This window comes from Macaca fascicularis, chromosome 3 (genome assembly GCF_037993035.2).
Source record: "Macaca fascicularis isolate 582-1 chromosome 3, T2T-MFA8v1.1".
Lineage (NCBI taxonomy): Eukaryota > Metazoa > Chordata > Mammalia > Primates > Cercopithecidae > Macaca > Macaca fascicularis.
In genome coordinates this window covers 12,749,603-12,774,842 of record NC_088377.1, presented here as the reverse complement: position 1 = coordinate 12,774,842, position 25,240 = coordinate 12,749,603, and the positions used below count along the sequence as shown (strand labels likewise).

At 42.4% G+C, this 25,240-nt stretch overlaps 1 protein-coding gene and 1 long non-coding RNA gene across 8 annotated transcripts in view; both read left to right on the top strand.

Annotated features, from left to right (window-relative positions):
* KCNE2 (potassium voltage-gated channel subfamily E regulatory subunit 2) overlaps positions 1–25,240 on the top strand; it is a 298,859-nt gene that overhangs the window by 93,035 nt on the left and 180,584 nt on the right. For 2 of the 5 annotated variants that reach the window (XM_065541399.2, XM_045389278.3), the window contains exon 1: positions 12,373–12,516. The exons of 2 other annotated variants lie outside the window; for them this stretch is intronic. Coding sequence is in view for 2 of the 3 variants with exons in the window: in XM_045389278.3 (XP_045245213.2) it covers positions 12,507–12,516 (10 nt within the window). In the remaining variant the exon portion in view is untranslated. Of the gene's footprint in view, positions 1–12,372; positions 12,517–14,505; positions 14,851–25,240 lie in introns of those variants that run through there. One more of the 5 variants, XM_074034062.1, reaches the window with a different exon arrangement.
* LOC135970014 (uncharacterized) overlaps positions 14,861–25,240 on the top strand; it is a 45,249-nt gene continuing 34,869 nt past the window's right edge. Inside the window, exon 1 of one of the 3 annotated variants that reach the window (XR_010585389.1) lies at positions 14,861–21,585. This is a non-coding gene — a long non-coding RNA (uncharacterized lncRNA). Of the gene's footprint in view, positions 25,086–25,240 lie in introns of all 3 variants that reach the window. The other 2 variants (XR_012432032.1, XR_012432031.1) reach the window with 2 other exon arrangements.

The following is a 25,240-nucleotide window of genomic DNA, read 5'->3' as shown; positions in this document are numbered from 1 at the left end:
ACTTTGGTAAGTGTGCAGCTTCAGATTCTGAGTCTGACCCCAGATGGCGTTTCCAATCTGATGGATCCCAGGATGAATTTAGCTTCTAGAGGGAGTAGCAGTACAGACAGTTTTGAAGTTAACTTTATCCTTTGACCCTCTTGGTTATTTGTTGGACTCAGTTCTCTCTGCTGCTTAAAGGACCCCCGCTTGCTCATTACTCTGCCGCCTGTTCTGGTTATTGTCACTGCTTGTCTCCAGGTCAACTTCCTCACAAGCCTGTGAGTTCCATCCACCTTTGCACCTGTTTTAGTCTGCTCAGGCTACCATAACAGGATACCACACACAGACTGTGGGGACTTAAACAACAGACATTTATTTTCTCACAGTCCTGGGCACTGACAGTCCAGATGAAGGTGTTGGCGGGTTTGGTTTCTCCTGAGGCCTCTCTGCCTGGCTTGCAGATGGCTGCCTTCTTATTTATTTATTTACCTTTGAGACGGAGTCTCGTTATGTCTCCAGGCTGGAGTGCAGTGTGCAGTGGTGTGATCTTTTGCTCACTGCAAACTCTGCCTCCTGGGTTCAAGTGATTCCCCTGCCTCAGCCTCCCGAGTAGCTGGGACTATAGGTGCGCGACACCATGCCCAGCTAATTTTTTTTGTATTTTAGTAGAGATCAGGTTTTGCCATGTTGGCCAGGATGGTCTTGATCTCCTGACTTCATGGTGTGCCTGCCTCGGCCTCCCAAAGTGCTGTAATTACAGACGTGAGCCACCACACCCGGCCATGTCTTCTTGACGTGTCCTCGTGTGGTCTTTCCTCTGAATGCTGCACTCCTAATGTCTCTTTCTGCTGTGTCCAAGGTGTCTCTTCTTCTTTCTCCTTTCTTCTCCTCCTCCTCCTTCCCTTTCCTCCTCTCCTCCTCCTCCTCCTCCTCCTCCTCCTCCTCCTCCTCTCCTCCTCCTCCTCCTCCTCCTCCTCCTCCTCCTCTCCTCCTCCTCCTCCTCCTCCTCCTCCTTCCCTTTCCTCCTCTCCTCCTCCTCCTCCTCCTCCTCCTCCTCCTCCTCCTCCTCCTCCTCCTCCTCCTCCTCCTCCTCCTCCTTCTTCTTCTTCTTCTTCTTCTTCTTCTTCTTCTTCTTCTTCTTCTTCTTCTTCTTCTTCTTCTTCTTCTTTTCTTCTTCTTCTTTTCTTCTTCTTCTTTTCTTCTTCTTCTTTTCTCCTTCTTCTTCTTCTCCTTCTTCTTCTTCTTCTTGCTCTGTTGCCCAGGCTGGAGTGCAGTGGTGCAATCTCAGCTCACTGCAACCTCCTCCCCCCAGGTTCAAGCGATTTCCCTGCTTCAGCCTCCCAAGTAGCTGGGGCTACAGGTGCATGCCACCATGCCTGGCTAATTTTTTGTATTTTTTTTAGAGACAAGGTTTCACTGTGTTGACCAGGGTGGTCTCAAACTCCTGACTTCAAATGATCCACCTACTTTGGCCTCCGAAAGTGCTGGGACTACAAGTGTGAGCCACTGCGCCCAGCCAAGTTTCTTCTTATAAAACACCAATCAGATTGGATTAGGGTCCACCATAACAACCTCATTTAACCATAATTGCCTTTTTAGAGACCTTGTCCCCAAATATAGTCACATTCTTAGGTACCAGGGGTTAGAGCTTCAACATAATGAATTTTGGGGAGACACAATTCAGTCTATAACACACTCCGAGAGCTTAGTGTAGGCTTGGCTTATAGTAGGTGCCCAGTAAAGGTTGAGTGCCTGATTGAAGCTTTCCCAAATGTATTCTCTTTCACCATTTTGATTTTCAAGCAAATTGTGATGCCTAGAATGGCATCACATTTTTTTCTTTTTCTTTTATTTATTTTTACATGGAGTCTCACTCTGTTGCCCAGGCTGTAGTGCAGTGGTATAATCTCAGCTCACTGCAACCTCTGTCTCTCAGGCTCAAGCGATTCTCCCACCTCAGCTTCCTGAGTAGCTGAGACTACAGGAGCACACCCTCCACACCCAGCTAATTTTTAAACTTTTTGTAGAAAGAAGGTTTCACTATGTTACCCAGCCTGGTCTTGAACTCCTGGTCTCAAGATATCCATCTACCTTGGCCTCCCGAAATGTTGGGATTACAGGCATGAGCTACTGTGCCCAGCCCAAATTTTTTCTTATGCTAAATTAAGAACTATTACTATCTCTATTGCCTATTTTCAGTTTATCCTTAGTCAGTCATTTTTTTTTTTTTTTTTTTTTTTTGTAAGCAATTCTATAGTGGTGTGGATACATGGTCTTTATATTTTCTTCTATTTCATGGTGAAGAGATGAGCTCTATGCCTGTGGTCAGTTTCAGCTCATAGTCTCTGTGGCAAGACCACTGAATTTTTCACAACAGGCCTCTGTGTGTTTCTCTATGGGGATTTGAATTGTATTATAGCATGCTGGATTTACCTTCTTGGGAATTTAGTTTCTTTTTTATTTCTAAACATGTTTTCTCCATTTCATTGTTTTTATTCTTGTGCTCTGCCTTAAGCTCTGACAAATTTGAATTTTTCAAAAGCACAGAGAAATGCACTATGTCAGTTATTTGCAGGTGTTCTAGTTTATAATAATAACAAAAAGGTGGAATTAAACATCTTTTCCTTTGGCTATTCCATTCTTTTGCATTCTTCATTTTGGTATTTTGCTTTGTCTCCTCATTGAATTTTTGATCTCTGAAATAGCAATTTAAAATAACTATCCAATGGTATATGTACCCACAACAGTTTGTTGCCAAGCATGCAAAATGAATGGATTCCTTATTCACATGTTAAATGCCTACATAGCAGAGTCTATGTATAGAACTGAGACGGAAGTCTGGAATTGGGTCTGATGAAGGATACCATCAAGATGACAGCTTCCAGTGCATTTAGAATTTCATTGAATGTAACAGTTCACCAATGCTATCTGATAGAACAGTGTGATTCTCTTCTTTACATGGCCTCAAGAACCCATAGAAATTCACATTCTGGCCATTCTGAACTTCTTGCAATGACCCACACTTTCTTTTTTCTTTTCCTTTTTTTTTTTTTTTTTGTTTTTGAGATGCAGTCTCACTCTGCCACCCAGGCTATTCTGCCTCCTGGGTTCAAGCGATTCTTGTACCTCAGCCTCCTGAGTAGCTGGGATTACAGGTATGTACCACCATGCCCAGCTAATTTTTTTTTATTTTTAGTAGGAACGGGGTTTTACCATGTTGGCCAGGCTGGTCTTGAACTCCTGACCTCAGGTGTTTTGCCCACCTTGACCTCCCAAAGTGCTGGGATTACAGGGGCGAGCCACCACACCCAGACCATGACTCACATTTTCTATGCTCTGGCTTGTGAGCCTGACTTTCTGCCTGCTGAGAACACTTTTCCTCCCCTGCTCACTGGGAAGCCTTCCCAAACCCAAACTAGCCTAGGTGTTCTTCAAGCTCTCTTCAAGAGCTTCCAAAGATCCTTGCTACTTCTCCTGAGCATGTACTGGTTTGCAAGTAATTGTCGATATGTCTCTTCCTTACTTTTGGCTAAGCATTCTTTCTGTGCCATGGACTATCCTAGGCAGCTGATGAAGTCTATGGATCTTTTGCCAGAGTTATGTTTTAAATGCATAAAATAAAACACATTGGGTTCTAGTTCAGGGCAAGATGGAGTAAGCACACTCCACCCTGATTCCCGGTGAATGTTGCTATAAAACCTATACAAGAATGTATGAAATAGCTACTTAAAGACCCTGAAAAGCAAAGGGTAGCCAGCAAATTGGTAAAGAAGACAGAACTCAAGTACCACTGAACTGGTGGTGAGTTACCATTTTTCCCCCCTCCAGAATCACCTGGTCTGGATTCAGTGCAGTCTGAAAACCCAGAAGTGGGCACTGGTGCAGACAGAGAGCCCAGGCGGAGCCCTCTAGTGTGGCTTGAAGGAGGGAGCAGAAAGGAAGTCTCCTAATACTTAGAAGGAGTGAAGAAATCCCCTGTTTTGTTTTGCTTTTTCTTTTCTTCATTCTCTTGTGTCCCAGCGCCCAGGCAATCCTGTGGTAACAGGGGCACAAGAGCTCACAGGAGCCCAAAACTCTGAGGCAGGAGAATCTTTCCTGTGATCAGAGGAGCTGCTGTCCCAAGAGAGTGAAGAAAACCCCCAATGCTTTTTATTTTTCCACTCTGTTATCCTACTGCTTTTCCCTGGACACAGATACAGTTGTGGGAAATATATAGCAGAACAGGCTAAGTAGAGCCCCCGCTTTCTGACCAGATAACTGAAATATTGAGCTCCTGGGAACAGGAAAGTATTGGAAAGTGGGAAGACCTGGGAAAAGCAACCCTATAAAGTTGTTTATGAACTTCTAGACTTACCCCTGGGATACACAAGAATAGAACTTACCCTAAATAACATACATAGACTAAGATAACTGAACTACAAAATAAACCACTGCCCAGGTCTCAGACTGGTCACTGGATCGTGTACATGTACAAAGGATAGATCTGAAGTATTGGAAAACAGAACTGATATTGGAACCATGATCCATAGAAGACCAGTGGGACTTGTGACTGAACTCAGCCAGATCGATTCCCTACTTTAAAACAAGCAAAACAAAACAATATTCTCTATAGGATTTAGATAAGACCTAGATCTTATAATCATCAAAATATCCTGGATACAATCAATAATTACTCAACACATATGAAGAATTAATAAAATTTCAACTAGTATGGAAAAAGATGATCAACATGCCAATGCTGAGATGACACAGAATTTAAAGCAGCTATTATAAAAATACTTCAACATGTAAGGGTAGACATTCTTGGAATAAATGAAAAAAAGTCTTAGAAAAGAGATAGAAGATGTAAGGAAGAATCAAAAGGGGATTTCAGAAGTGAAAAATACTGTAACTGAAATAAAGACATCACTGGATGGACTCAATGGCAGAATGAAGACAACAAAGAAGAGTGAGTGAATTTCAATATAGACCAATAGAAATTATGAAACCTGAACAATACGGAGAAAACAGATAGAAAAATAAAGGAGAACCAAGCTTTATGAACCCATGTGGAAATACCAAAAGTCTAACACTCTTATAATAGGATTGGTAGAAAGAAATGAGAAAAAATGTGGTACATTAAAAAATTCAAAGAAATAATGGCTGAGGTCAGGCATGGTGTTTCACACCTGTAATCCCAGCACTTTGGGAGGCAGGCTGAGGTGGGTGGATCACCTGAGGTCAGGAGTTCAAGGCCAACCTGGCCAACATGGCAAAACCCTGCCTCTACTAAAAAATACAAAAATTAGCCAGGTGTCATGGCGGATGCCTGTAATCCCAGCTGCTTGGGAGGCTGAGGCAGGGAGAATTGCTTGAACCTAGGAGGCAGTGGTTACAGTGGGCAAAGATCGTGCCATTACATTCCAGCCTGGGCAACACAGTGAGACTCCATCTCAAAAACAACAACAACAACAAACAAACAAAAAAAGGCTGAAAATTTCTCAAATTTGGGGAAAAACAGAAACTTACAGATTCAAGAATCCCAGGAAATCTCAAATAGAATAAACCCAAAGAAATCCATGCCCAAACACATTCTTATTAACTGCTGCAAACTAAAGAAAAATATATTTACAGTAGCCAGAGAAAAACAGCACATTTCTTATAGGACAACATAATTCAAATAGCTACAGATTTTACAGAAAGAAATGGAACATTTTTTAAGTGCTAGAAGAAAAGAACTGTCAAACTACAATTCTATATTCAGTAAAAATATCCTTCAGGAATGAAGATAAAATAAACACATTCCCAGGTGAAGAAAAATGAAGGCTTCATTATCGCCAGCACTATTGTTACAGGATGTTCTTCAGGCAGATGGGAAATGACATCAGAAGGAAAGTTGGAATATCAAAAAGATATGAAGAGCAACAAAAATGGTAGATACCTGGGCAAACATAATAGACTGTTCTTCTTCTCTTGAATTCTTTAAAATGTATTTGATGGCAGAAAGCAAAAATGATAACATCGTCTAGTGGAGTTTTCAATGTATTTTGATATAACAAATAAGACAACCACAACATAAATGAGGGTGGGTAAAGAAACCCATATATGGTGGTAATATATCACTTGAAGTGGTAAAATATACACTGACTGTAAAAAGTTAAGAATATATATTTTAATCCCTAGAGCAACTACTTAAAAATTACACAAAGGGACAGTCAACAAAAATGCAATAGGTAAAATAAATAACTAAAAAATATTTAAGGAAACAAAAAGAAAGCAAACAAAGGGAAAACACAGAAACTAAAAATACAGAGACAAACAGAAAACAAACAATAAAATAATAGGCTTAAATAAAAACATCAGTAATTACATTAAATGTAAATGGATCAAACATACTAATTAAAAGATAGATATTTAGAATGGATTTTAAAACATGACTCAATTATATACTGTCTACAAGTATATAAGTAATACAAGTGTGTTAATTGTACTCACTTCAAGTATAATGACATAAGTGGGCTAAAAGTGAAGAAATATATATTCAAAAGATGTATATTATTAATCAGAATGAAGGTAGAGTGGCTATAGTAATATCAGACAAAGTAAGACTTCAGAGCAAAGAAAATTACCAGGGATAAAAAGGGGCAATACCTAATACATTTCATCAAGAAGACACAACAATCCTAAATCTGTATATACCAAACAGCAAAGCTTGAAAATACATGAAGCAAAACCTCACAGAACTGAGATAAGAAGTACACAGATTCATAATTATAGTTGGAAACTTCAACATTCCTCTCTCAGTGATCAATAGAACTTAGTAAACAGAAAGTCAGCAAGTGTATATTATAGAAAATGGAACTAAATGATAAACAATTGTTTCTAATTGACATTTATAGAATACTCCACTCAATAACAGCAGAATACACATTTTTCTCAATTTCACATGGAACTTTCACCAAGGTAAACCATATCTGGGGCCGTAAAACAAATTTGTCACACATTTAAAGAATTTAAATCATATAAAGTATAAAAAACAGAATGATAAGAAAATTTACGAACCCTTAGAAATTAAACAACACACTTGTACGTAATCTACAGGTCAAAGAGGAAGTCTCAGGGAAGTTAGAAAATATTTTGAACTAAATGAATATAAAAATATATCAAAATTTGTGGGATGCAGTTAAAGCAGTGGTTAGATGGAAATTTCATCATTACAATGCATTTGTATTAGAAAAGAGAAAGGTATCAAACCAATAATCTAAGCTGCTTCCACAAGAAATTAGAGAAAGAAGAGCAAAATAAACTCAAAATAAGCAAAAGAAAGGAAGTAATAAAACTATATAAATTTAAAAAATGAAAACAATTTCAAAAACAATAGAGAAAAATAATGAGGAGTTCAATAAACCTCTGGTGAGACTGACAGAGGGAAAGAGAGAACACAACTTACTGATATCAGGAATGAAAAAAGGGTTATCACTACACACCCTACTCATAAATTTGACCATTTAGATAAAATGGATGAATTCTGCAAAAGACACAAATTACCAAAATTCACTCAAGATGACATGTAGATAACTTAAATAGCACTATTAGTATTTTAAAAATTGAGCTTGTATTTTAAAACCTTCTATAAAAGGATTCTTCAGGCCAAGATTCTAGCACACACCATATAGCATATGCTACCAAATATTTAAAAAAGAAATATGATAAGTTCTACCAAATATTTTCTAAAAATAAAATGAATTGTACATAATCTCTTCCAGAAAATAGAATAGGAGGGAACACTTTTTAACTCATTTTATAAGGCCAACATTACCCTGGTACTGGAACCAGACAGATGGTACAAAAAGTACAAAACAATACCCCTCATGAACATATATGCAACAATTCTCAACAAAATATTAGCAAATATCCGTTAATACATAAGTATACAAAGCGATAGTCAATAATATTGACTTTTAGGGAAATGCCAGCTAAAACCCTGATGAGATATAACCTATGGAATGAGACACACCTATTGAATGGCAAAAGTAAAAAATATTGACAATACTAAGTGCTCACAATAATGCAAAGCAATTGGATTTCTCATACACTGCCAATGGGAATGCAAGATTGTACAGCCACTCTAGAATTGTCCCGCTTCAGCCTTCTGAGTAGCTAGGACTACAGGTGGGCACCATACCACGCTTGGCTAATTTTTAGTATTTTTTGGAGAGACAGGATCCAGGTTGCCTGGGCTGGTCTTGAACTCCTGGCCTCAAGCTGTCCTCCTGCCTCAATCTTCCAAAGTGCTGGGATTACAGGTGTGAGCTATTGTGGCTGGCCCTACTTTGCAGTTTCTTATAAAGCTACACACAATTAACATATGACCCAGAAATCCCAAGTCAACTGAAAACTTGTATTCAAACAAATCCTATGCATGAATGTCTATAGCAGCTGTATTCATTATCACTAATAACAGAAAACAACCCAATGTCTTTCAGTGGGTCGATGGGTAAGTAACCTGTGGTACGTTTCTACAATGGAATACTACTCAATTTAGCAATAAAAAGGGATGAACTATTGACACACCTAACAACTTGGATGAATCTCAAAGGTATCGTGCTGAGTAAAAGGAGCCAATCTCAAACATTGTACCTACTGAATGATACACTTTATATAAAATTCTCAAAAAGGTGAAACAAGTGACAGAGAAGAAATCAATGATTTCTAGCAGTGAGAGGTTAGTGAAGACAATGTTGTAATTTCTTCCCATCTAAATTCCTTAGACCTCTGCGTTCTAATTATGAACCACTGGGAGGGAGGGTCTATGTGCCCCAAGTAAAAAGCCTGCTGTATGCTATATGCTGTGTAGGAATTGTATCTTTTTTGTTCATTCTTCTATGCCTCATGCCTAGCGGAGTAAATTGGCATAGTGTGGGCACTCAGTTATCTGGCGAACAAAAAAATAAATGAATGAACAAACTATGAAATGATTTCAACATACAAAAATGCATTGAGAGGCTCTAAAAACTTTAAGAAAAATGGGCACATTTTGTTTAACCTAACACGTGATCACTGTTGATAACTGTGGGCTGCACTCTCTCTAATGACTCTCCTAACTGTACGCTTCTGTTTGGGTTACTGACCAGGTTTTGTCTCGTGTGGTTCTACCTGCACCATTTCTGAGCATTTCTCCTGCTTCTGTCTTGTTGAAGCAACACAATTAGATACACAAATCCCTTCTCCAGAATTATGCAGCTACTATCATCAAAGATGGTAGATAACTGCCAATGAGGTACACATTGGAATTAGTGTTTGAGATTTATCATACACTAACATATGACAGGACTTGGTGGGCAGTGCTGAGATAATAATGAGGCCTTGCAAATGGCCATCATTCAGCATTGCAGGGAGTCCAGGGTGAGAGGCAGGACTAGGCTAGCTCAACAGAGTGCTTGGCATGAGGGGGCAACACGGGAAATGTATGGGGACTCGAAAATTATAGTTGGTATTAGAGCTAGAGGCCCTTTGTCTCATCCCTCACCAGGAGTAGGGGCCCATAGAAAACTCAGTCACCAGAAGGTTCTGGGAAAGTTGTAGAGACCGATTAAGTTGCTACGCTACTGACCCTGCCATGTGCCAGCAATCTCCTTGATGGTCTCTGGGCAGTCTGTTATATAGACCTGAATAAAAGATTGGGAAAACCTACAGTATCCTATTTCATCAAGTCCAGTCTACAATGCCTTGATGGTAAGACCAGCCATTATTTTATATACCAATAGGAGAGGAAAAACACTGCCAACACACTGTGACAGATGCCTTTAATGACAGTCCTGAATGACATATGAATCAATGGCATCAGATTCCTTTTAAATTAATCTTCATCTCTTCTAGAGATTTGGCAATGAAACAAATAACTCGGCAATAGAAAGTAACGCAGCATGTCCAACTGGTGGGTATCTTCCTTTGCGAGGTTTCTGGTGCCGTTGGTTGTTTCTTTGCAAGAAAATATGGACTCATGATCATTCCTTCTGTGATAAATGTCGTTCACTAATACCACCTTTGCATCCTACTGCTTGGTTTCTGTACCTTTCTGACTACAAAATAGCTTGTTATTTCAGTGCTGAATCATAGTGAAATTTCTTTGGGGAGATTCCTACACAGCAGTTAAACTCTGAGGTTAAACTAACAAATGCACAGATCTCAATCAAAGTGGTGACAATGTGAACAGCTACAGCTGGGTGGATGCACTTGGCCAATGGTTTTTGAAAGATGCTACTGATTAAGATGCATCTGGATCTCAGCGATATTAGCCTGTGAAAAACTGTGCCTCTTAAAATCCATAGAATATAGTAATTCTGTCCAATTCAGTAATTTGGTAGGGAGAGTTCTGCACTTATGACATGTTTTTTGGACATCTTTTGTCTGCTGGGGAATGTTCTAGGGCTTCAGTGGGAAACAGGCTGACTCCCCTGCCCACATGGAGCTCACACTGAGTAAGGAGAACAGACAATAAAGGAATAAACAGGACAATGTTCATGTTATTTTAAGTGCAAGGAAGGAAATAAACAGGAGGCTGAGATGGAGCCTCACAGTGAGGCGGGTACAGGATGTACATGAGCATTTGTGATGAGCCTTCTGATTTCCAACTAAGTCAACACTTGGATGTTTGTCTCTAAGAGTCACTGGCAGCCTGTAGGGCGATCACCTGTCCCTAGGTTTGCCCAGGACTGAGGGGTTTCACGGGATATGAGCCTTGAAGTCCTATAATGGACAGACGGCAGCATACTAGTACAGTTCGTCCCCCTATGGGGATTCTAACTCAAGTTTCCTTGTAGTTTAATATTTTTATTACTATTTCCATGTCTAATGAAGTCTGATACTTAACCATCCACTGTGGCTTTTATTTTCTTTTGCTCTTATCTCTCTTATTTTCATAAAAAGAGATTAATTCAATAGTACAACTAAAGTCTTATAATTCTTAAATGCAGTTACTCAACACCACCAGTTAAACACCTACTTAAAGTCCTTCAGGGGCCTCAATTGATAGGTCAGGGTAGCTATCAGGGGTAAGAAGTGTCCATCGACAGCTAGAAGATCAGGTAGTGGCACAACCAAGCGTCCACCAAAGGTTCCAGCTGGGAGAAGATGGGTGTTTACTAAGCAGGGATGAGGGCAGGGCGAGCTGCTTTGTTTTTCTAATTTTATTTTATTTTGGATGAACAATTCCAACCAAAGGCTTTGAAGAAGAGCAATTTTCTTTGCCTTTGAAATGAGTTAAAGGCAAAAACAACTCCATCCTTTCATGTTAGGAATCATTTTGGTAAAATAGCGCGGCTTTCTGTTTTAACTAAATGACAAGCTGAACTCTGGATTGCAAATGCTTTCATGGCTATTAGAAGTCTAGTTTGTTTGTTTTTTCTCTTTAAAACAATGAAATACAAATTCTTGGCTTTCTCTTCAAGCAAGGAGCGGTGAGGGGAAGCCACTCTGGAGGCTGGATGCAGATGTGTCGTTGTCACTGACACTACAATGCTTCTTAGTTTTTGCAAAGTCCCAGTGAACTTCATGTTTGTTCCCTGCCTTTTTAGTCTCAAGGTTGATGTATAACGACTCCTGTGCCTAACGTAATATTCCAAAACTACCATGTCCTTTCCATTCTTTCCCCCTGACCCTGTTGTGTTTCATTTTCTTTTTCTTTTTTAAAAATTTAATTTAACTGAATTTTTAAGTTCAGGGATACATGTACAGGGCATGCAGATTCCTTACATAGGTAAACATGTGCCAATGGTGGTTTGTTGCATGTATCAACCCATCACCTAAGTATTAAGCCCCACATGCATTAGCTATTTATCCTAATGCTCTCCCTTCCCCAACCCTGCTGTGTTTCATTTTCCTCTCATATCTCATGACCACATAATTCCTTCTTCAATGACAAATTGTATTGAATGCAGTGGTCAGTCTTACAAGTGCTGTAATCTGAATGAAAAAATGAAGCTTTCCACTTGATCACTGTGGTATATTATTATTTTTAAAAAGATGGAAGTTGTCATATGACAATGGAGGCATTAATTCTCTAACGTATTCCAAAACTGTAGCTCATATTTGCCAAGAAAACAGAATGTGAATGTGAAGCTGTGTTTGTGCTTGAGGCAGGAGGAAGCAGAAGGAGACCAAAAAGTCGCCTTAATGTTAAGCAAAACTTTGAATCAGCATTTAAATTAGATATGCCTTAACGGCTGATGTTATTTAAAAGCTGAATAGCCAATGTCAAAAATAGATTTTCCTTTCTTTCCAAAGTGCAGATGGGGTCCAGAAAGGGGCTAAAATAACCACATGCCTTTCTTGGACTCCTGACTCTCACCCCCCAAAGGGTTTTCTTGTGTAGGAACCAACAATTCCTTGGATGGAAACACTGGATAGGCTAGTCATTATTTTGAGATTGAAGGGACTGCAGATTCTTGGCAGACCTCTGTTGTTTTTCTAGAGTTGTAGGCAAGTAGTTGGACAAAAAGCAAGAAGCTGATCCATGTTGCTGGCTTTGGATTCTTTGTGAACAAATGAGACAAGGTGAGTAGCTGCCCTGCTCAGCTCCCTCTTCGTTTCGGTGTCGGGGGAGGTGGGGGAAAGGTTCTGATGACTGCAATCCTGGTGTCAGATCTTGGTCTGTTGGAAAACAACGGGCTCGCCGGCCCCTGCAGGAAGACCTAGGCAATGTCTGCATGCTGCCAGTGCAGCCCATGGAGGGGTTAGAAATAGTAGGATTGCTTGTAGAGAGAGAATAATCACTCAATTGTCAGATTTTTTTTCACTTTTCATCCACACGCTGGGTGGCTTTGTAGCACAGTCGGAGATACTGTGTTGAGGAGCCTCTGCTCATGGCAGTGTTTCCTCTGTTCACTTTCTGCTGCTTGTGCATTGGAAAATTCCATCATTTAACACTGGGATTATATGTCACCGTTGCTGAAATCATAGACAGAGTCCACTTAATTTGCTACGAGCATGAGAAATAGCCAGAGAATGGGAGAAGCATAGCATTCCCTTGTATAAAGAGAGGATTGAATAAGGTCAGTGAACCAAAGAGACAGCAGGTCACAAACCCTCAGAGGGTCATGAAAATCTTCCCGGGTTTCCTGTCTTTAGGAGCAAAACGGATGCCTGATTAAATTTTTTTTTAAAAGTATTGAAGATTAGCCATGATAGTTGTTTGAGCTGGGTGAGGTATTTGAGGGCTCATTATACTACTTTCTGTACTTTTGCACATTTTTGAAAATTTCAAATGATAAAACATTTTTTTACGAAATATTTAAATACCTCCCTGCTTCATCTCAGAATGATTCCAGAGCCCCTGAGTGCGTCCCATGTACGCATGCGCGGCAGTAGGGACTGCTCAACTGAGCATGCTCGTGATTTGGCCTCAGTCAATTTCACTGTGTGCTGAGCCCCCAAAGATGCTAACTCCTGTGCGGTTTCAAATGGTCTTTATTCTTAGCTATATGTTCTTTGGCCCATATCCTGAATGGTTCATTTGTTAAAGTCTAGAAGCATTAGCAACACAGATGTTGAAATTCATGTTAATAATTCAGTAAATTGCCTCATGATAATCTTCACTTTATCTGAAGATGGCCTTTGTCTCGTCGAAGTCTGCCCCTGGACCTCAGAAACCCAGTGTTACAGAAAAAAAAAAAAGACAGGGACTGTTATGTCTAATTTTGGTTTTCATTTATAGAGAACAAATGGTTGTAAAGAAGTGATTACAAATAGCAGCTAGCTGATATTTTAAGCACAAAATATAAGAATTTCAGACATGAGGTCATGAAAGCAATTTTTGATGCCTCAATTCCTGGTTAATTTCAATTTTTATTTTAATCTGAGCACCCAACAACTGACACAAAATAACTCTTTTATTGACGTCCTCCTTGTGTCTGGTGGCCCAGAAATGGTTATCTTAAAATGTATTGTGTAGTCACTGTTTCCTGGATCTTGTGGACATAGAAATGGTAGAAGGTTCTAGAAATGAGGCATGTAGGTACATCGTAAGATTTATGGGTTTTAGCCACACACTCTTGAAACTTGATGTTAATCTCCACATTTGATTAAAAGTTTAAATATATTGATTAAAGATTATAGCTAACATGAAATTTATGTTGATGAAATAGAAAATATTTTGACTATCATTTTCTACTTTTGCATACACACTATACTGGACATCTGCTGTGTATATCTCTCACCTTCTGACCCATCTTCCACACCAGCCATTGCTGGGGCAGCCAGCTTAAAACAGGTATAACCAGCAGGTGCCTTGTTTCAGCGGCACTGTGTGTCTCCCTTTCTGCCCTGGGCCTCTCTGATACAGTATCCTGGTATTGAGGCTTGTGCAACCTGGAAGTATAAGGCAGTCAACACTCTATGAGGAAACTCTTGGCCAAAAGGGGATGGGAGTCTGTAAATCAGTGCTCCCTTTTTTCTTCCCCTAGGCTGCAAATTCAGAGGATCCTCCCAGATGAGATGGATCAGGTCACCACCTTCTTTCCCTTCTTCCCTGCTTCACACCCTCAGGCCCCGACTCCTGTCTGCTGAGATCACTCTCCAAACCAATCTTCCTTTACAAAGCCCTTGTTGCAGGCTGTGCCTTCTGAGGGGAACCCAGGCCAAGACACTAAAACGACACACCGACGTGAAGACACGAACACAAACTGCTAAGGGATTGGTTGGATTGCATATCTCTGTGAATGGGACTCAAGAGAAGTTTGGGAAATGCTGGACCAGATGACCCTTGCAATCATGGTGCACAGAATTAAAACCGTCAAGGTCCCCATCCATCTATGAAAAGAATCTGAGTCTTCCACGAAGAACAGTGGGAGAAGATGTCCAAGCCTTATTAAACTCGTGGAATGTCTTTGGGTATGTGTGACATCAACAAGAAGCAGCAAAGAAAACAAAATATTTTCACAAACATTCAGAAATCCCCAAATCTTGTGAGTTGTCTGTACCATTTGTAGGTTTAATGATAAAATGGCACATGATGTTGACCTATTCCAAGGCAATTGTTGATCTCAGCTAGGGTGTAATCTCTGCCTACAGATTAAGGCAGAGGAGACCAAGGAGGGCTGTTTACTCTGTCATGATCCGTCCCAGGGGAGGGTGGGTTTTGGACCAGCTAGGTTATGTGGCTGGCTGCTGAGGATTCTGAACATCTAGTTACCTCCCTGTACCTCTATTCCATATACCCTAGGCCTGGTTCTTCCCTGGATTGGGCCATCTTTTTCTGAAGGCAAATTTTCCACTAGGAGGAAGGTTAGAAATGCCAGTTCTTGGGTTGCACCCCAGATCTTTGGCAATCTGTTGTGACAGATCTTCCAGGCGACTCTGATGCTGGCTGAAGTTTGGGAACCATTGCCCTTGGCAATGTTCCTGCTCATCCTGGCTTGCAGGCTTTGGAGGCCTTCACTGTTGATTGATTTACACTCGTGTCCACAGAATGGGCTCAGGAAACAAAAGATTACTTAATTAGCTGGGAGGTGAGAGAAAAGGGGCTGGAACTGTGTAGGCAGCCACACAGCTTACAAATAGATTATGTTCTGGACTTTGGAAGTCAGCTGTTTGGAATAGAAGCTGTTTTCCTAGGAATGGTAGATAGCTTTTTATGCCAGCACATAAAGGCATATTTAATTCCGAACTTGGCTGAAATACTGCTGCGTCACAATGAAAATGAGCAGATCGCAGTGCTCCTGGAGTATTAGTACCTAATCAGAGCAGAACAGAACAATAAGTGAAACACGGAGATGGTGTTTTATGTATGCTGATATTGCTGGTCAAAGGAAAAGGTTGATTTGGAGATGGATTAAGAGGTAAATTGGGATATGTCAGGATTCATAAGGCGTTTCTGGCTTTTCTCTAGAATATGATGATACTCATTCATTTAGGCAGACTTTCCTTAACTGTGGTTCTGGACTGTTACCTTTCTTTATTCTGAAGGCAAATTTGCCACTAGGAGGGAGGTAAAGAATTCTGAGACCAATTGGCAAGGGTTGAAAAGGAGAACAGAAAGAGTAATGTAATTAGAGAGAATGAAGGTGTATTTATTAATTAATATGGGCATCAGTGGAGACAAAAGTAACATGAGTTGTGAGTAATAAGAGGTGGATGGGCATAGACCAAGGTTAGGATTCTCCTCTACTTGGCAAGACAGGAAAGAAAGCAGACCTATGGGGAGCACATGGGCTGGGAGCTGCTGTTCTGAAAACCTTCCCTCCCACTGTATTTGCCTGCCCTTGTCCCTTACGCAGTTCCATTTCATGTCACCCGACTCCTTTCCTCTCCCTGGTTACTGATAGGGCACAAGAAGATGAGCTGAGCTGGACCAACTCCCTTTTTCTTCCTAGAGATTTGAACTGAGAAATAACCAGATACATTTCAGTCCGCGATGGGAGGAGGTTTGCGGCTGGCCATGAGCGCTTCCCACGTTCACAAATCACGCACTTCTAGTGAGCTTTCTTGTGACGGCGAAAATACTTTCTTTTGGGTTTCATGATGCATTTATTAACCATTCTATTTTTGTATCATACAAATGATCGGAGCTGACAGTTGAATGGCTGGGTTTGGAGAAGTGTGGTAGCCCTAATGGAATTAATTAATTGAATAATATTGCCTGACAAATGGCTCCATTATACCAAAGAGGGCTTGAGACTTAATTACTGATGTCATTTATCTCTCTATTTGCACCCCAACAATAAGTGACTCATTTCTCATTAATATTGGGTCATCTTCCAAAAGGAAGAAAAGAGGCCAAAATATCAGGCGGGTGGGTTGGGGGTGAAGCAGTATCTTTGTTCCCTATCTCATTATTTTGATAAATCCTGACAGACTCTGTTAATTAGGTGGGCAGGCTTAACTGGCTGACTCCTGTCCAACAATTACCTCAGAAAGCAGCACCGCTGGGAACACATCCTTCCCTTGGGAGGACATGAAAGGAAGTCTCTAACAAAAAAGGGAATCGTTCCCTCGGCCATGCTGGGGGCATCACAGTTGTCAAGACACATTTCTAAGACACGCAAGGGCTGGAGCTGTCTCAGGGACATCGCCTGTGCATGATGGTGATGTCTGGGGATCTGATGCTGCCTTCCTAATCCAGGGTTGAGATAACGGTTCTCAGTGCCTTTGAGTCCCCCCTGGGAAATGAGAACCTAATTAAGCAGGGGAACAGGTGTAAAGAGAACCTGATTTGATCTGGCCACATTAATTGCTGAGATTGTGCTTGCATTTAGCTGGAAACAGTGAATTAACTACAGCCGGAATACAGCTAATCCCTTGGTTTCGCTGCGACTGTGTATAAAACACACTGGACCTGCTGGGGAACACAAACAAAGAGGGATTTGCAGTGAAGATAAAACCACATCCTAGCATGGGAAGGGCTGAGAAATGAATGTAGCCACAGAGGGTGGCCATGTGGCCCAGACTCGGCGGCCCGTTTTCCCTACAAAATTATCAGTAGCACTCTCTTTTATTCTCAAAAAATGTTCCAGTTTGGGCAATAAATTAAATGGTTACTTTATTTCAATGAGAATTTGAAGCTGGTTTAAAATTTTTTTTTCTTTACTGGAGGAGTGGTATTAAAGGTTGAGGAGTTACAGGTTGAATTTTGTCTCCCTCAACAAAGATGTTGAAGTCCTGACCCCCAGTATCTGCAAATGGGACCTTATTTGGAAGTGGGGTCTTTGCAGATGATCCAGTTAAGATGAGGCCATTAGGGTGAGCCCTAATCCAGGATGACTGGTGGCTTTTAAAATGGGGGGAATTTTGGACACAGTCGCAGGGAGGGCACGATATGAAGGTGGAAGGCAGAGTCTGGGGCAATGTTTGTATAAGCCAAGGAACCTGAGGATTGCCAGCGACCCCCAGAAGTTAACGGAGGGGCCTGGAACAGATTATCTCCCAGAGCCCTCAGAACAAACCCTGCCAACACCTTAATCTCATACTTCTGGCCTCCAGAACTGTTCAGCAATAAACATCTGTTGTTTAAGCCACCCTGCCTTTGGCACTTTGTCACGGTGGCCCTAGCAAACTAACTCACGTGAGCACTAGTCTCGAAGCGTCTGATGAGACTCTAATGACTCAAGGTTTGTACAGTTCACAGAACTGAGCCATCTTGATAGCGAAGGCTGGTTGCAGGGTTAGGGAGCAAAGCCGGTTAGAGGACCAGTACCAATTTCCCACCTCCTCGGTGCCAAGCTCTGAGAAGAGGGTGACAGAGATGGCCCTGGTTCCTGGGCTCAAGGGGCCAGCAGTCCGGTGGGCAGGCAGCCTGTGCAGGTGACCTTGTACTTCATTAGCTAAACATGAATATGTATCTATGTACACATACCTGGAAGGAAGGGAAGCTCAATATGGGTGGAGGGCAGGCATCCCAAGCCAGGCTAAAAAGAAGCAGCCTTCCTAGGATGGGACATCTCAGCTGAGACCTGAAAAGAAAGGGCTACCTAAATTTTGTTTTCTTAGTTTTGAGACAGGATCTCATTCTGTTGCCCAGAGGCTGGAGTGCAATGATGCAGTCATGACTCACTGTAACCTTGACCTTCATAGGCTCAAGCGGTTCTCCTATCTCAGCCTCCCAGGTAGCTGGAACCACAGGCACACACCACTGTGCCTGGCTAATTTTTGTATTTTTTGTAGAGACAGGGTTTCATCATGTTGTCCAGGCTGGTCTCAAACTCCTGGGCTCAAGGGATCCACCCACCTCAGCCTCCCAAAAGTGCTGGGAGTATAGGTGCAAGGCACAACGCTGGGCTGCTACCTGGATTTTAAAAGGGCAGGAGAAATGGAGAACAAATGCGAAGGTTTGAGGACCAGGGGAGCAGGAGCTTGAAAAGTCCAACCTAGGAGCAGAGAGTGACTGGGGGAGGTTGTTTTCCAATTCGTTTTCTCAGCCTTCAATGCTCGTTTATTGAGTGTGTAGAGCACACTGCCATGCACCAGGACAAAGCCACCGCTTCTGTCGGGAGAACTCACTCATGGCAGGAGAGGAGGCCGCTTGAAGTGAATGGAAAAGCTTTAAATGGGAGAGGGATGGGAGGAATGGAAACAGTTCACTCCTGGGTCAGAAGACAGGGGCTCTTTGGTCCCTGACCTCTCTGGCCAATTGTTTGCATGTGGCTGGGCTTGGGGAGGTCACAGGTCACATCCAAAAGTGCTAAATTATTTCTAAGTGTATAATTAGATTATCTGTCCCTGAAGCAGAATTTTGGTCGCAGCTTGTCAGAGTTTCATTCGCAGATACGGCTGGTCATTTTAGAACATTCTAGAGAACACTTTTGTCATGGCTCCTTCCTCTTGAGGTTCTGAGCTCCATATCCTTGCACCTCAGACCCCACATCCAGGACCTAGCATCTTGAATTTAGGTTTTTGCCCCTTGGCCCAGAGTCTAAGGAAATTATGAGATCCATAGACCCAATCCATACAGTGCTTTTGCTTTTGAATGCCAGCCTTGGCATTTCTTAGGTGCTATTTTCAAGGCAGATTTCTAGGTTGGATGTTAAAGTCATCGTTTCTCTTCTCTAGTTGACTTCAATGACCTGTCACCGGTGGGCCTGGGACAAAAAGTTTTGGCAAGGCAAAACTGGGGTCTGATTTTGTAGGAATGGCGTGGATTATGTAAGTGTACAGGTCTGCATTTCAAAATGAAAAATAACAATAATAATTAGGGTTTCTCTGGGCTCCTCATGTCCAAACCACTCTTGCAAAACCACCTTTGGATGAGCCTGAAGTGTCAGCAAATCAGAAACATGTGGATTTAATTTCCTTTGAAATACACCAGGGGGAGAGGGAGCTGTGGGACTTGGCAGCCTGCTTCTTCGGGTTTGCCAAACCCCAAATATCTCACACTCTGTGAGAGCTATACACTGGCCCCCAGCAGTCTCGTCTGGCCAGCCCAGCCTCTGTTTCTTGCTGTACCATCTAGGTCTCCTCTAGCCACGATTCCCTTCTCTGGGTGCAGTTCAGCTGCCAGAGGGATGCTCACACCGCCCACGTGCTGCAGCAGGACTTTGGAAGGGGAACCAGCACTGTAATGAAGTGTTGCTTGGCTCAAGTCTTGTCTGGACCCACAAGCCATTTTTCAACCATTGGTGTGCCTTTAAAACCTAAACCAACTGTGAGAGTGGTTTTCTACTTTGATTCTAGATGGGAAAATATTTTTTCCTTTTTTGGTGGATGACAGTGTCAGGTCCCAAATGGACTCGGTTTCACTCCCCTCTAGCACGCATGCATATAATGTGAAACATGCCCACATTCTGCAAGGGCCACAGCCACCCCACCATTAGGTTCCAAGGCAAATATGCATCCACGGGCCCCCGGGAAAGTAAAGAAGGAGTTTCACGTTGAGGAGCTGAGCCACACAGTCTAGCAGTTCTGACATCTCTCCAAGGTCCACAGATCCTGGTCTACTAACTTAAGAGTAGGTTGTATAAATAAGGTCTACATCACTTGCTGGTTCATTATTTTTCTTTGTTGATAGTAATGCCTCCTTTTTTCTTCCTGTATATTTTCTGTGTCTGACAGCCCCTTTTGTCTAAAATAATGATGTAAATAAAGGGCAAATGGAACCATTGAAAAGTACTTTCTGCATCCAAAACAGCCAATGCTTTGGTACCTGCTATGTGTCAGACACTGATTCTTCTGTCATCCTTATTCTACTGATGAGGCAACTGAGGCAGCTTCAGAAAGTTTGAGTAACCTGCAGATCACACAACTAGGAAGTAAGAAAACTGGAACTTGACCTTGGGCTGTTGACCTCCAGAAATGGTGTTTTTTCCAGTACTCAGTGCTGCCTCTGAGTCCATTGTGATGATTTGATTTTATGTGTCAACTTGACTGGGCCCAGGGGTACCCAGATATTTGGTCAAACATTATTCTGAGTGTTTTTGTGAGGGTGTTTTGGTTGAGATTAACATTTAAATTAGTAGACTGAGTAAAGCAGATGGACCTCCCTGATGTGGCCAGGCCTCATCCAATCCATTGAAAGCCTGAATGGAACAAAAAGGCCAACCCTCCCTCAGTAGGAGGAAATTTCGTCTGCTTGACTGCATTCAAACTAGGACATCAACTTTTTCCTGCCTTTGGACTTGAATACAAACATCAGCTCTTCCTATGTTTTCAACCTGCCAGGCTTCAGATTGAAGTTTATAACATCAGCTCTCATGGTTCTCAGGCCTTTGGACCCAGACTGGAAGTGCACCATCGGTTCTCTTGGCTTTCGCTTACTGACTCACCCTGTAGATTTGGGGACTTAGCAGCCTCTGTAATTCCGTGAGCCAATTCCTTCTAATAGATCTCTCTATACGCATCCTGTCTCATTGGAAGAACCCTGATATGGTTAGGCTTTGTGTCCTCATTCGAATCTCATCTTGAATTGTAAATCCCATAATCCTCATAATCCCCTTGTGTCGGGGAGGGACCAGGTGGAGGTAATTGCATCATGGGAGCAGTTTCCACTGTGCTCTTCTCATGAGAGTGAGTGAGTTCTCACGAGATCTGATGGTTTTATAAGGGGCTCTTCCCGCTTTGCTCTGCACTTCTCCTTCCTGCTGCCTTGTGGCCTTGTGAAGAAGGTGCCTTGCTTCTCCTTCGCCTTCCTCTATGATTGTAAGTTTCCTGAGGCCTCCCCAGCCATGCAGAACTGTGAGTCAATTAAACCTCTGTCCTTTATAAATTACCCAGTCTCAGGTGGTTCTTTATAGCAGTGTGAGATTGGACTAATACAAACCCTAATACATCCATTTCTTTTTTGATCTACCAGGCAATCCTGTGAAGTAGATGGGTCAGGTAATATCATTGCTATTTGACAGATGAGGGAGAACAAGACCAGAGAATGAACACGCATGTGTGTACATGCACACATAGCCACACATATGCTCGTGCATGCACACACGCACACACACACACAGACCACACACTTCAGGACGAAGGTCAGAATCCAGGTCTAATCATTTCTTAGTATGTGCTTCTTCCCCAGGATGTCCACAGAGCAGCCAGCCATGGAGGGCAGTGCTAGCTTACTTTTAAAGTGTCCTTAATGTCCAAGATCATGATAGCAAGTCCCCCTTCATGCAGAAAAATCTGCCTCTGAGTATCTGGGTGTGCAGAGGAGCTACTACTATTATTCTGTTCTTCAAATTCCATACTGTAAGTTCCAACTACAGAAAATATTGTAGCAAAGTGCTAAGAAACCTCACATGTTCCCACCTGGAGACAGCGAACCCAGAGAATGGATCCTCAAGGGCAAAATTATCCTCCAAACAATTGCATGCTGAGTGGGACAAGGATATGTGGCCAGTAGAATGTCTGTATAAGAGAAGGCAGAAATTTCATTATCTTTGTTGGCTGGTGTCAAATCTAAGGCCATGCAATGTGTTAAGACTGGTGCCACTTATCCTAGGTGATTACTCAGTCTGTTTACTTGCAAGGCTTTCTGTTTTGCGAAGCCACCCCCGCTTCGGGGTTCAGAAGAAATGCAATGTTCTCCCCCACCTGCTCTGGTCTTCACAATATCCACTCTGGCAGGCCAGGGCCATAGTCGAGCTGTTAAATATTGAAGATGTGTCGTCCTGATTGTATTCAAGTAGTATTTCATTGAAAGTGAGTGGAAGATGGAAGAAGCAATGTTTATACATCTTCAACTGCTCTTATCAAGCAGACAGAAGTTCAGACAGAGGTGGCTGTGACCTTCTACTGCTGTTTATAAGCAGCAGGGAAGTATGCTTTGGGTTTTGGCAGCCACAAGATCCCTGCATAATCCAACAGTCTTCCCCCATGCTTCCACCTCCCACCTCAATCATTTTTGTGTTGAAATGTCTGCAGAAAATGGATGTGGAATGGCATGCTTGTCTAGGGTAAGTTTTTCACTCGAGGCACAAAACCCCTGTCATACACCTACCTCTGGTTGTACAGGAGCCCATAAACTGGTGCCAGAAGAGGAAAGGCTGAGCTGATACTGCAAAGATGTGGCAGCAGATGGGAACTTGTGCCTGCAAGCGGGAGCCTTGGTTTTAATGAATGAAATCTAGCAAGTTCCCATCTGGAGATTGTGAATCCAGGAAGAGGATCTTGGATTGGACAAGTGGATGGGATTCAGTCTGGCCAAAGGGCCAGAAAAAACTCTCATTCTTTAAATGAAAACCTTCTTGTCTCTTCCAACCTCCTAGTCTTAGGACAATATCATTTTTAAAAGGTCTAGTTTTGTGGCTTCACACTATGAACTAGTTGCTGTGAGTCCCAAAGAAGAAAAGAGCATTTTTTTTTTTTCATTTAAAAAGTGAGCTTCAAACTCAATAGTTGTGCCTGAAGCCAGAAGCTTCCACCGGCATCTCGCTAACCAGCATCTTTCTAATGGGATAATGGGTAGTTTTTGTACTTTGAAAAGCACTGCTTTTTATCTCTGCCGGTTGAGGAAGCTTTTGCAAGCAGGGTTGAACAAGAAACACCATTTCAGATGGCAATGGTTTTATTTACATTATACCCACATAGGAACCTGTTTTCATAGAGGGGCTCAAACGTGCTGGACAATGGACTCTGAATTGAGGAGTGTGGAGATCATTGAAACATTTGCTCTGGGGGAAGAAATCAAGCAAAGAGACCTATTCATTCACATTGACCTTGGAGATAGATATCAAGTAATGGGGCAATTCAGGGCTAATTATTTCCCATGGGGCAAGCAGGGCTCCCGTGGGGTGTTCTGTGGCTATGGGTCTCTCCATTGCAGTCTCAGGACCAGAAGTGTCAGATGCCATTCCCCAGTGGGCTGGTGCCTTTGATGGGTGCTGACTGCCTGGTCACATTCCATTCCATGAGTTGTCCTCAGCAGGCAGCCAGCCCCGGTGTCATTGGCCATGCCACAGAATAACATAGACCTGACTGTTTAAAACGGGTGGCTTTCTACTTGGGTCCCCTCTGGGATATTCTCAGCGTGCAAAAGGGGTTTGTTTGCACATTCAGTATACTTAGGCAGGCTTTAGAAATATTGACTTAAGTGGAAATTGCTTCCAAAAATACAGATACTGGCTGGGCATGGTGGCTTATGCCTGTAATCCCAGCACTTTGGGAGGCCGAGGTGGGAGGATCACCTGAGGTCAGGAGTTCGAGACCAGCCTGGCCAACATGGTGAAACCCTGTCTCCACAAAAACACCAAAATTAGCCAGGCATGATGGCAGGTGCCTGTAATCCCAGCTACTCAGGAGGCTGAGGTGGGAGAATTGCTTGAACCCAGGAGGTGGAGGTTGCAGTGAGCCAAGATTGTGCCATTGCACTCCAGCCTGGGCGACAGAGTGAGAGTTAGTCTCAAAAAAATAAAATAAAATACAGATACCTCACTCCACCATCAGATCAAAGAAGCAGAGTCACCTGGGGATGTGACCTGGGCATTGGCACTTAAAAAATCTTCCCAGGTAGGTGCAGCTGGATTGAAAACGACTGAACTCAGGGAATGAAAGCTATTTCTTAGCTATGTTTGCAGGGATTTCTTGGTCTCTGTCTCTCACTGTGGGTGGTGATGTGACATTTGTAGGTGTGGACAAAAGGCCACAGGAGAGTGTTCATGCCCCTGGGAGGGGTTTCGTGGTTGGTGGCCCTGTTGTTAGGGAAACGGGCAGTGCAGGGGCTAAGCCCACCTGGTAGGTGGACACAAACACACACACACTCTCAAACCCTCTTCCCAGTTGAAAAGCTCTCACATGAGTCCCGTGGTTGGGCACGCAGGGTATCCAGGAGCCACAGAAGCTGCTGTCCCCATGACCTCAACTTCGAATCTGCGCTGTAATTCTTTCTCACCTGTATCTTGGTTTCTCATTGATTAAGAAGACGCTTAGTTTACGCCAGTGATGTTAAAGACTCATGACTCTTGGGGACTTTCTCAGCCCTGTAAATGCCACATCCCTCTTCTACCAAATAAATGTTATTATTTTTATTTTTTTGTAGCCCATGGCCCAGTCTAATTATGACAAAAAGGTTTACAAAGAGACACACTTTAAAGATAAGGACATGGATGGGCTCAAGACGGTAAAGGATGTGATATATTCTGCAAACCCTAAGCATGGAAGCATAGAAGACTGGAATGGCTACCTTAAGATCAGATAAATCGGACTTCCAGGTATACAGTGTGAACTGAAACAATCCCTGCAGACATCCCCTCCCTGTCTCTCACCCTTACACCGCCTTGGTACTAGGTCCTTTAGACCCTGTGGATGGGCTGTGTCTATGTGATATGGCCTGCGTCTAGTGATATGGTTTGGCTGTGTCTCCACC